Here is a 13,001-nt window from a genome sequence, read left to right on the forward strand (position 1 = left end):
CGGCTCAAAATGCTGGCCTGCAGCCTGGAAGGCAAACAGATCTCTGTCCCATGTAACTCTGTTCTCCAAGTGTGAGGTCTAGAAAGGATAGACCTTCAATGGATACCAGCCGAAAACCCTCATTTTACAGTCTTGGTTCCTCTGAATCACATCCTTGGGTTAAACATTTCTCACAGTAGTTTTAAACTTTAATTACGTACTCTACCAAAGCAAAGATCAAAATCTCTACAAATGTTCTTTTTATTTTTTATGATGAAGCATTTATTAGTATGTCTCTTTGGAATAGATTGTCATACCCCAGGCCTGAAAAGAACTTCCACACAGAAATCACTCTCAGAACACTTTTTAAATACTCGAGAGTGTGTCCTTCTTTCTCATCTCATCAATGACTTGTTAATGATGAATAATTATAATAGATTATTATTAATACGAATGCATTGCATTTCAAAAAATTTTTTTAAAAATATAAAACCTATGCACTGATGTCTATAATAGACATTAGGATCCAAACTTTCATCCATACAGAGTATCTAGATGTGGTGCATTTCAAAATAAATCAGTGTGGTAGTAACAAAAGATCTGCTTCATGGAATGGGTTGGCCTAATTGAACAGATATAATTACACTCTGTTAATATCCATGTGGACTATGTAGAACGTCATCACTCTTATATGTACATGACTATAATAGTTCTGCGTTTCTTTCCATCCTGGAATCTGAGGACTGATTTCCCTAAATGTCTGTGATCCAAGGGATTTCAAAGAGATTCCTCCAAAATGTTCCAGAGTGAATTTCGTGAGCTGTTCAACTGGACCCAGCCAGCAGCTCGGAGTTAGGACTTCATCTTGGATGACTTGCTGAGGGGAAATCCACCCCCCGCAAAACGAGGGCCAGTTAGTTTGGCCACTGAGAAGGCATTCTCCGTACCTATTCTGTCCTTGTTCCTATAAGAGAGGAGGTGAAAGTTAACTTCTTACCATCTTTTTCCTCTTCTATGTTTGACAGTTCTTAGGGTGAATTAGCCACTGAAAACTGCTTTGATCAAAGCTTCCAGTTTGAGACAAGGTGGTGGTTTAAATCTAATTAGGTGTTACTGATAACACATAGAATTAGGGAAAGACACAATTAAATGTGCTTTCCTAATGTTGATCTAAATACGGACAGAAGGCCTCATAATAGCTCAGACCCTGTGGACTGGAGGCTCCTGACTTGTAATCATCTTCCTATTTTATAAAGCATTTGTTTAGTTCCAAAGATCAGTCAGAAGAATCTTTCTCTTGGCTCAATTATAATGACTAATTCATCATTTATCAACTTTTATAATCCAAAGTTTCAGTGGAAACATAAATATTTATCACACACACAAGGTATCTTCATCAAACTTGGACATTTATAAAATACAAATTTTCCTATAACTTTAGATGAGCAGCAGTTATTATTAGAAATAGTTTAAGATACGAGAAAAGCTGGGAAAGATAAATAAGATGGTACATTTGGCAATAGATAAAGGAAGTTCTAATCTAAAATCTACAATGTATCTTCTATGCAGATCTTCTTTAAATACCCACACATACACACACACACACACACACACACACACACACACACATATTCAGGTTTCCTGCAGAGGTATCTTAAATTTATAAAAATTACCTATTGAATAATTAGGGTCTTATGGAAAACATCTTTGGAGTCCCTTTTTAAAAATAAAAACTGAGCAAACTACTAAGACTAAAACCAATTAGATTTGGCTAATAAAAGTGATTTACTTCAGGGAAGAGAATTCTACCTTTTGCAAAAGAATCTGAATTGTACTGCAGACTCTAGACAGGGCAGGTGGGTAGGGGTGCAGGTCAGGACTGGAGCATGATAAAAACAGGGTTTGAGAAAAGTGAAAAAAAAAAGGCAAAAAGGTAAAAATGATATGAGTTGCTATTTTATAAAGAGTATGTGTGAGGAGAATAGCCACAGAGATTATTCTAAATTATTCCATTTGAAAAGAACCTGCAGAGAATTTGTTAATCAATCCAGCTGTCCCTTAGCAGAATTGATTTCATTATTATAAAAGCCGTCCTCCATAAACAGGACAAAAGCTTTAGCCTTGAGTGGGCCCACCAAAGAAGATTCCTTCAAGTACTCTGACAATTTGTCTACCTCCTGACTGTTGCTAGCTGCAGGCAGTGCCCCCCTCCCCCTGCCCTCTCTCGCCTTAAATAACCTAAAATTTCCTCTCTGAAGGAACTTAAGCTTAATGCTTCTGGCCTGATCTAAGTTGACTAATGGGAATAATGTCTCCTTTATATGATCTTTTTAATGCATTTATAGACCATCTTAATGACTCCCTTCAGCCTTCTTCCTTCCCGTCTAAACCATCTCAGCACTTTTGTTCTTGCCTGGGCATATTTTCCTTCAGCTCCTTAATCTTTTTTTTTTCTTTTCCCTGTTCTCCCATGAACTCATAACTCTCTGTCTCCCTCCAGTTTATGGATCCCAACTAAATGGAACGACCAAATGATGCCCTAGCCAGGTCAGACTGGCCACAAGGAATGAGGATTCAAGGCAAAGGCAGAGTCTAGAGCAGTGCTATCTGACAGAACTTTCCATGATGGTGGAAAAGCTCTGTTTCTGAGCTGCCCAATGCGGCATCCACTAGCCACACATGGCTACTAAGTAGGTGAAATGTGACTAGTGCAATTAAGGAACTAAATTTCTAATTTGATTGAATTGCAATTCACTTTAATTTAAATAGCCACAAGTGGCATACTGCCCGGGGGCAGTGCAATTCTAGTGGATGGGCCATTGGGAGGGAATGAGCTATCAGAGGGGTGTCCCTCTGTCAGCATGCTCCCTGTGTCCAAAAAACTGTGTGTGCCTGGCCGGGGGATCAATAAGGTCAATGGAAACTAGGCCAAATCCCAGGGCCAAGGCAGGTGAGTTAATTAGCTCTAGGAAGGCAATTAACTGTTTAGCCAAGCCAGCTGTTTATAACTGTTTCAACTGGACCACTGGTCTCCAAAATGGAGTGTGTGAACTCTACAAGATGAGTGGGATGACCTGTTGTCAAGTGGCAAGAAGATATTAGAGATTCAATATTTTATCTTTGAAAATTAAAAATCTTTCTTTACTAATAATTACTCACAAAGTGACAATAGTATTTGTGTGTACTTTATAAATTAAAATATATTGGAGGTAAAAAACTATTCCAAAATAGTATTTTTTTAATTTTAAAAACTATATGCGTATATATCAGGGGGGCTGCAAGTTCAAAATTGTTTTACTGATAAGAGTGCACACTCAGAAAGTCTGAAGGCCACAGAGCTAGACAACTGCCTCACGTGGAAACTAGACATGACATTTGATAAGCACAACTTTGGTGCCCTAAAAGAAAACTAGTGTTTCTACTCCAACATTCATTCAATTCACATCATTAACATCGGTGGTTCTCAAACATCAGTGTGCATGGAATTCACCTAGAGAGCAATTAAACTGCAGATTTTTGAGGCCCATCCAGAACCTGCTGAATCCAAATATCTGGAAATGGGGCCTAGGAACCTGCATGTTTAATAAATCTCACCAGTGATTCTGCATCAGATAGTTGCTAGACCCACACATTAAGCCAGACCCATCTAAATTAGCTATAGTTTTTAGCAATATTTTAGTCTACCAAGGAACTGGCATCTAAATGTGCAATGGGGGAATATTCTGATATACAAAAAGGATAGATTTTTACTGGCAAATGAATTCGCATCCAGCTACTTTAAGTAGCTGTTTGCCACTAATGGATTATTGATGCATGCGTTCAAACCCTGTTTCACCATGTCCTTGAAATGCCCATGTGGATGAAATACCAAGCCTGACTTTCAACTCACAATGTGAGCCTCTACAGAATGAACAAGATGATTTGGGCAATGCACACAGCCAAGGTTCAAACCTGCTGATTCATCTGGGCCCACTCACTCACCCCAGGATTAGGCAAACAATAACAAAGTGAAGAGAACATTTACTCTTCAACATGTAGGCATCCTGAAACCCAAAATATTCACCTGATATCTGCATTATCATCTCCTAGAAGAATGCTCATGCTGATACCCTACAGCAGATACTGAAGTCAGGTACTAGACACAGAAATGGTTCAGAGACAGTTTATCTAAAACACAGGTGAAAATTACTCGTGAACTGCTCATAATTACAGTGGTTTTAAGTGTGAATATGCTTCAGCCCATACAAGGCTAATCGTGAACCTCCTCTGCAGACATAGTTATGGAATGATTATCTCCAAACCGTGAGAACTGTGTGGGGGAAAAAATCACACTAGGTTTCCTCTGCTCCACACAAGGTCCACCAGTGAGCTGATATTAATGAATCCCTGTTAGGGTCCTAAGGAGGGGTCTCAGTATCAAAGGAGACGCCCGTCTTGCTCTAACACCAGCCCACTGAGGGACCTGTAGAAAGTAATTTGCTCACCCCTGACTTAGTTTACCCCAGTGAAGTCTGTGACTCTGTGACTGTCTTCAATTATTTTCTTATCAGCAGTTAATAGGCACAACAGAACTAGAACATTTGACTAATTCTTACTTCTGAATGTATTCTTTACGTTTCTGAGCAAGGTATTTCTTCTTTAAGTTCAGCAGTTCATTGCTAAGCTTCTCGATCTCATACTTATATTCTTGGCTCTGTGATTCATACATATTCAGTTCTGAAGACAAAACCTAGCGTGACAAATAAAGCAGCATTAACGGAAGGTGCGCGGTGAGACAATATCCTTCTCTGAAAAATCTTTTTAATCTGCGGCCACTTACCTCAGTGAGGCTAGAGATACAAAACCATGCCCAGGTTTAACAGTTAGTCCGCACACTTCTACCAGTTCAAGGTCTGTATCTGGGTAAAAATCTGACGGAGGTCTGAAGACTCATAATCCAGTGGCAAACAATGGAACCTCATTCCCCTGCTTTAAAGGAGAACTATCAGGCACATGTAAACAGGCTCACGTATGAATGGTGTAATGTGGTTCAAGAATACTGTGAGTCGAAACAGAAAAACTCCCAGACGTACAGCATAAAATTGCTTTTAAAGCCTTTTTTAAATAAAGCATTCAGAAAAGTCATTGCAAGAGAGCGTGATTCATCTGAGGATTACTGTAAAAATTACTCAGAATCATCCTGCCCCCACCACCACTCAGTAGGTATTCAATTTATATGTTTTCCAAGGTTGTTGTTCTGCTGAATGTCAATCACCTCTTTACTGTGCCCTTTGGGACTATTCACAGGTTCTCTCTTTATTCCAGCACTGGGACTTACCTCTAAGAAGCAGGGGGCTATGATATCTGCAGGGAGAGTGTACTGCATGCGAGGGGCTCCAATAGGAAACCTAATTACCTGCCTCTTGCACTGTTGTGTTCAGCAGATGCTACTGGTTTCAGGCTGGACAGGGGAAGAGGGAATTTACTCACCTAAACGGATGTGTAGAGCACACTAAAACGAGGGGTACCCCCAACAAAAACCAAGGGGAGAAAAGGGAGGCTACTGTCCTAAGGGGCATGCAATAGATTTGATTTGGTTTTCGTCTAGTTCTGCATTTTTTAAAAATTTGCATAAAAGGCAGATGTTTATCTTTCGAGTGTTCGTCTGCTTCTGAACTATTTCCTCTTAACTGCTGTGAAAAGGATTCTGACGATGTTATCACGAGCTAAAGAATATGCTTTTCACATTGGAAGAAAAACTGTCTTCAGCCATAAAAAGAAACAAAACTGAGTTATTTGCAGTGAGGTGGATGGACCTAGAGTCTGTCATACAGAGTGAAGTAAGTCAGAAAGAGAAAAACAAATACCGTATGCTAACACATATATATGGAATCTTAAAAAAAAAAAAGGTTCTGATGAACCTAGGGTCAGGATAGGAATAAAGACGCAGACGTAGAGAATGGACTTGAGGGCACGGGAGGGGGAAGGTTAAGTTGGGATGAAGCGAGAGAGTAGCATTGACATATATACACTACCAAACGTAAAATAGATAGCTAGTGGGAAGCAACTGCATAGCACAGGGAGATCAGCTCGGTGCTTTGTGACCACCTAGAGGGGTGGGATAGGGAGGGTGGGAGGGAGACGCAAGAGGGAGGAGATATGGGGATATATGTATATGTATAGCTGATTCACTTTGTTATACAGCAGAAATTAACACACCCTTGTAAAGCAATTTTACTCCAATAAAGATGTTAAAAAAAAATAGTTAAACTCTTAGGAACAAAGACCTTATTTCCAAACAATGAATGTGGAATTTCCTAAAAGAGCCCAGATAATGAGGACAAACTGGTGGACAGGCTTGGTATTATCCACCCCTGAATCTTCCACCAGGGGTCACATGTCATTCAGAGCAAAAATCTGGATACCCTCAGATAAAGGCTTAAAGTAACAAAAGTCTGCTATGAACCACTGAATACAACCCAGCGCTAAGTATGCCTATCTGAGAGTAGTGTAAAGACATGTGCTTTTCTAATTTACACCCAACCCTGAGAAAATAAGTTTTTATTTTATTTGATATATTCAATTGTTTAAAAGGATGAAAATAATCAAAAGATTATGCCTCCTACAAAACTCAAATTATGTCTCAGGATACTCATGTAAAATGAATGCTTAACAGTGATAAGTTGAAAATTAATGCTCTCATTACGTTTCTGTTTCATCTGCTCTCTTTAAGTAAAAGGATGTGATTTCACAACATTGTATTTGTGAAAGGTTTAGTACTGTATTAGTAGCGTGGCATCTACTTTACCCCAGGCAGAAAGGCAATGATTATTACCATCACTGCACAGGAAAGTGCCAGAATTCAGCTGCCATGCGCTACATTCTGTGCATGTGTGTGTATAAGGCTTCCCTAACATGCCAAGAATATCTAAGTACTTTTTAGGAGGTAAAGCTGAGGATATAGTGGGAACACACAGTTTTTGAGAAAACTTTAAAAAGGCACATATAATACTAAAACATTCCATCTCCCCAGCTAATGTTCTTATGTCACTTAGAAGGGAACTTACACTAACAGAATCCTAAAATGATTTTACTTCCCTTTCATGGCTTCTTATTTCATAGATGGTCATGAAGCAAGGTTCCTGGGGACTGGGGAGTAGCCTGTGTTTTGTGTACATGTATTTCAGGTGGAATGAATAGTAAAAACCTGCTTTGACACAATGATCTGCTTCAGTGGGCAGTGGTGTTAAAATATTCCCTCTGTTCTTTCCCACCATCCGAATCCTCTAAATCATCTTGAGATAATCTATACAAACCTTGTCCCCCAAATTTCTATCCCATTGCCATCATCCTCTCCCCAGCTCTTTCTCCACTTGTTCATCTCCCTGTTTTGTGGGAGTCTATTAGCTTAGGAGCGGAGGGGTAGCTTTAAGGCTTGCCCTGTGCCTCCCAGGACTGGAACACTAAAAAAGCTGATATCAAAGGAGGACAGCATTTGGGAGACTGGCTCCTTGTACTGAGCCAGTAGACTTGTCCATGGGTATGCCCCAGAGTGTGTCTGTCCTTCAGCCAGGAAGGAGCAGAGGCTACCACTTACTTTAAGCTGCTTGGTCTTCTCCCGCAGCGTGTGGCGGTAGATCTGTAGCTGCTCTGCAGCCTCAGGCCCAGGCTGCCGGGCCAGGATGTGCTTTAGTTCCACATACAGTTTCTCCTTTTCCTGGTGGAGAGTATAACCACAAGTGGAGATAAATAACCGCATCAAGACAAGGGAAGTGCCTTCAACAGCATGGTCAGGATGATTTGGGATCATCCTAAGGTCCTTCCCAGCTCCACACTGATTACATTCACACGTAGATTCATTCAATCAAGCATCAAACCACATAGGGACCCGGCACTGCCCACCAGCAGGCCAGCAGCAGCCTTGCAACCCCCAGGTTGTGTGGCAAACCACATGGGAAGCCTACCCTGCCCTCCAGTGGACTTGCAACAACTGCATGAGGAATGGCCTCCCAGCCAGCCTGGCCAGGGGCCAGCTCCACCTACCAACATGCCCACAGTAGTCAGCCCTGCCACAATAGAAGGACACATGCAGTCCACAAAGGGGGCACCACTAGAGCATACAGCTCTGGTGACCAGAGGGGAGTGTGTTGCTGGGCCCTAAAGGATACCTCCTACATAAGGCAACTTCCCCAAGATTGGAAAATGTAACTGATGTACCTAACACATAGAAATGAACACAGAGAACTGGCAAAATGAGGAGACAGAGTAATATATTACAAATGAAGGAAGAAGACATAACCTCAGAAAAAGAACTAAAAGAAGTGGAGATAAGCAATCTATCCAACAGAGGGCTCAAGGTAATAATCATAAAGATGCTCACTGAACTTGGGAGAAGAATGTATGAACACAGTAAGAATTTCAATGAAGAGTTAGAGAATATAAAGAAGAACCAAACACAGCTAAAGAATACAATAACTGAAATTAACAATACACTAGAAGGAATCAACAGTAGATTAGATGGTACAGAGGAACTATAAACCAGAAGATAGAGTAGTGGAAATTACAAAGCTGAACAGAAAGAAGAATTAAAAAAAAAAATAAGGATAGTTTAAGAGACCTCTGGTATAACATCAAGTGTAATAACATTTGCATTATAGGGATCCCAGAAGGAGAAGAGAGAGAGAAAGGGGCACAGAAAATATCTGAAGAAATAATAGCTGAAAACTTCCCTAACCTTGGAAAGATAAGACATCCAGGTCCAGGAAGCACAGAGAGTAGTCTCAAACAGAATCAACCCAAAGAAGACCACACCAAGACACACTGTAATTAAAATGGCAAAAATTAAAGATAAAGAGAGAATATTAAAAATCAAGAGAAAAGCAACTAGTTACATACATGGGAATTCCCATAAGATTATCAGCTGGCTTTTCAGAAGAAACTTTGCAGGCCAGAAGGGAGAGACACAATATATTCAAAGCGATGAAAGGAAAAAACTTACAGCCCAAAATTCTCTACCCAGCAAGGTTATCATTTAGATTTGAAGGAGAGATAAAGAGTTTTACAGATAAGCAAAAGCTAAAAGAGTTTAGCACCATTAAACGGGCTTTAAAAGAAATGTTAAAGGAATTTTTCTAGGTGTAAAAGAAAAGGATACAACTAGAAATATGAAAATTATGAAAGGAAAGATCTCACTAGTAAAGCTAAACATACAGTGAAGGTAGTAAGTCAACAATGTATAAAGCTAGTAGGAAGGCTGTAAGCTAAAAGTAGTAAAATCATCTATATCACAATACGTAGTTAAGAGATACACAAAACAAAATGATGTAAAATATGACATCAAAAACATTAACCATGGTAGGTGGGGAATGAAAATGTAGGCTGATTAGAATGCATTCAAACTTAAGAGATCAGCAACTTAAAATAATCACATATATATATCACATATATATATATATATAAATATATAATAATAGATACACACACACAAAAAGCGAAAGGCATTCAACCGTAACACTACAGACAGTCATCAAATCACACGGGAAGAGAGCAAAAGAAAAAGAAAGGAACAAAAAACTTTAAAAAAGAAATTAACAAAATATCAATAATTAAATGTAAATGGACTAACTGCTCCAATCAAAAGACATAGAGTAGATGAATGAATACAAAAACAAAACCCAAATGTATGCTGCCTACAAGAGACTCACTTCAGATCGAAAGACACACACAGACTGAAAGTTAGGGGACAGAAAAGAAATAATAAAGATCAGAGAAGAAATAAATGAAATAGAGAAATAATAAAGAATCAGAGCAAGGACAGCCATCTGCTGGTTCACCTGTTGGTTGTCCCAGAGGGTATCCATGCGCAGTGTAATGGGAGTGTTGTCCAGCCATCATATGATGCTGTCAGATATGCCAGACAGATGTTGCTCAACGTCACAAGGCAGGCAGATGATAACCTCACAGAAGGGACCACAGCGATAAGTTGCCATGGCAGTGCACTATGGTCAGCTTTTCCTGCTTATATTCTCTCACCCTGAAGTTTCCCTGTTATCTGGTTCTTTCATTCACGGTCACGTGTGGGGGGGCGTGGCAAGTGGTGTAACTGGAAGTGGAGATGCATCAGCCAGAAATGACTCAGCAGGAAGTGCATCACTGGAAGTGGAAACGTCATCAAAGCACAACAGGGCAGGGCTAGGGTTGGGGTTAACCTCACCAAAGGGAGTGAGCAGGGCCACCTTTGAAGAGAGAGAGAGAGAGGACCCAAATAAACAAAAAATCAGAAATGAAAGAAAAGTTACAACCAACACCACCAAAATACAAAGGATCATAAGAGATTACTACGAACAATTAGACGCCAGTAAAATGGACAACCTAGAAGAAATGGATAAATTCCTAGAAACATACAATCTCCAAAACTGAATCATGACAGAAGAAATAGAAAATATGAACAGACCAATTAATGAAATTTAATCGGTAATAAAAAATATCTAACAAAGTCCAAGATCAGATGGCTTCACAGGTGAATTCTACCAAACATTTAAAGAAAAGTTGATACTTATTACTATCAAGCTACTCCAAAAATCTGTGGAAGAAGGAACACTTCTTTTTTTTTTAATTTTTAAGTTTTATTTATGTTTTTATACAGCAGGTTCTTATTAGTCATCAATTTTATACACATCAGTGTATACATGTCAATCCCAATCGCCCAACTCAGCACACCACCATCCCCACCCCCCTGCGGCTTTCCCCCCTTGGTGTCCATACGTTTCTTCTCTACATCTGTGTCTCAACTTCTGCCCTGCAAACCGGTTCATCTGTACTGTTTTTCTAGGTTCCACATATACGTGTTAATATACGATATTTGTTTTTCTCCTTCTGAATTACTTCACTCTGTATGACAGTCTCTAGATCCATCCACGTCTCAACAAATGACTCAATTTCGTTCCTTTTTATGGCTCAGTAATATTCCATTGTATATATGTGCCACATCTTCTTTATCCATTCATCTGTCAATGGGCATTTAGGTGGCTTCTATGACCTGGCTATTGTAAATAGTGCTGCAATGAAAATTGGGGTGCATGTGTCGTTTTGAATTATGGTCTTCTCTGGGTATATACCCAGTAGTGGGATTGCTGGATAATATGGTAGTTTTATTTTTAGTTTTTTAAGGAACCTCCATACTGTTCTCCATAGTGGCTGTATCAATTTACATTCCCACCAACAGTGCAAGAGGATTCCCTTTTCTCCACACCCTCTCCAGCATTTGTTGTTTGTACATTTTCTGATGATGCCCATTTTAACTGGTATGAGGTGATACATCATTGTAGTTTTGATTTGCATTTCTCTAATAATTAGTGATGTTGAGCAGCTTTTCACGTGCTTTTCGGCCATCTGTATGTCTTCTTTGGAGAAATGTCTATTTAGGTCTTCTGCCCATTTTTGGATTGTGTTGTTTCTTTCTTTAATATTGAGCTCCAAGAGCTGTTTATATATTTTGGAGGTTAATACTTTGCCCATTGATTCGTTTGCAAATATTTTCTCCCATTCTGAGGGTTATCTTTTCGTCTTGTTTATAGCTTCCTTTGCTGTGCAAAAGCTTTTAAGTTTCATTAGGTCCCATTTGTTTATTTTTGTTTTTATTTCCATTACTCCAGGAGGTGGATCAAAAAATATCTTGCTTTGATTTATGTCAAACAGTGTTCTTCCTATGCTTTCCTCAAAGAGTTTTATAATCTCTGGTCTTACATTTAGGTCTCTAATCCATTTTGAGTTTATTTTTGTGTATGGTGTTAGGGAGTGTTCTAATTTCATTCTTTTACATGTAGCTGTCCAGTTTTCCCACCACCACTTATTGAAGAGACTGTCTTTTCTCCATTGCATATCCTTGCCTCCTTTGTCATAGAGTAGTTGATCATAGGTGTGTGGGTTTATCTCTGGGCTTCCTATCTTGCTCCATGGATCTATGATTCTGTTTTTGTGCCAGTACCATACTGTCTTGATTATTGTAGCACTGTAGTACAGTCTGAAGTCATGGAGTCTGATTCCTCCAATTCCGTTTTTTTCCCTCAAGACTGCTTCGGCTATTCGGCGTTTTTTGTGTCTCCATACAAATTTTAAGATTTTTTGTTCTAGTTCCGTAAAAAATGCCATTGGTAATTTGATAGGGATTGCATTGAATCTGTAGATTGCTTTGGGTAGTATACTCATTTTCACAATACTGATTTTTCCAATCCAAGAAAATGGTATATGTCTCCATCCGTTTGTATCATCTTTAATTTCTTTCATCAGTGTCTTATAGTTTTCTGCATACAGGTCTTTTGTCTCCTTAGGTAGGTTTATTTCTAGGTATTTTATTCTTTTTGTTGCAATGGTAAATGGGAGTGTTTCCTTAATTTCTCTTTCAGATTTTTCATCATTAGTGTATAGGAATGCAAGAGATTTCTGTGCATTAATTTTGTATCCTGCAACTTTACCAAATTCATTGATTAGCTCTAGTAGTTTTCTGGTGGCATTTTTAGGATTCTCTATGTATAGTATCATGTCATCTGCAAACAGTGACAGTTTTACTTCTTCTTTTCCAATTTGTATTCCTTCTATTTCTTTTTCTTCTCTGATTGCCGTGGCTAGGACTTCAAAAACTATGTTGAATAATAGTGGTGAGAGTGGACATCCTTGTCTTGTTCCTCATCTTAGAGGAAATGCTTTCAGTTTTTCACCATTGAGAATGATGTTTGCTGTGGGTTTGTCATATATGGCCTTTATTATGTTGAGGTAGGTTCCCTCTATGCCCACTTCCTGAAGAGTTTTTATCATAAATGGATGTTGGATTTTGTCAAAAGTTTTTTCTGCATCTATTGAGATGATCATATGGTTTTTATTCTTCAATTTGTTAATATTGTGTATCACATTGATCGATTTGCGTATATTGAAGAATCCTTGCATCCCTGGGATAAATCCCACCTGATCATGGTGTATGATCCTTTTAATGTGTTGTTGGATTCTCTTTGCTAGTATTTTGTAGAGAATTTTTGCATCTATATTCA

General features: G+C 39.0%; 1 protein-coding gene across 1 annotated transcript in view; it reads right to left on the bottom strand.

Moving 5' to 3' along the window:
- Positions 1 to 831: 831 nt before the first annotated feature.
- Positions 832 to 13,001, bottom strand: part of CFAP58 (cilia and flagella associated protein 58) — a 107,533-nt gene continuing 95,363 nt past the window's right edge. Inside the window, exons 16-18 of the mRNA XM_060034441.1 lie at positions 7,556 to 7,675; positions 4,575 to 4,708; positions 832 to 943 (exon numbers count right to left, since the gene is read on the bottom strand). Of these exons, the coding sequence (XP_059890424.1) occupies positions 832 to 943; positions 4,575 to 4,708; positions 7,556 to 7,675 (366 nt within the window). The remainder of the gene's footprint in view (positions 944 to 4,574; positions 4,709 to 7,555; positions 7,676 to 13,001) is intronic.

This window comes from Delphinus delphis, chromosome 16 (assembly GCF_949987515.2).
Source record: "Delphinus delphis chromosome 16, mDelDel1.2, whole genome shotgun sequence".
NCBI lineage: Eukaryota > Metazoa > Chordata > Mammalia > Artiodactyla > Delphinidae > Delphinus > Delphinus delphis.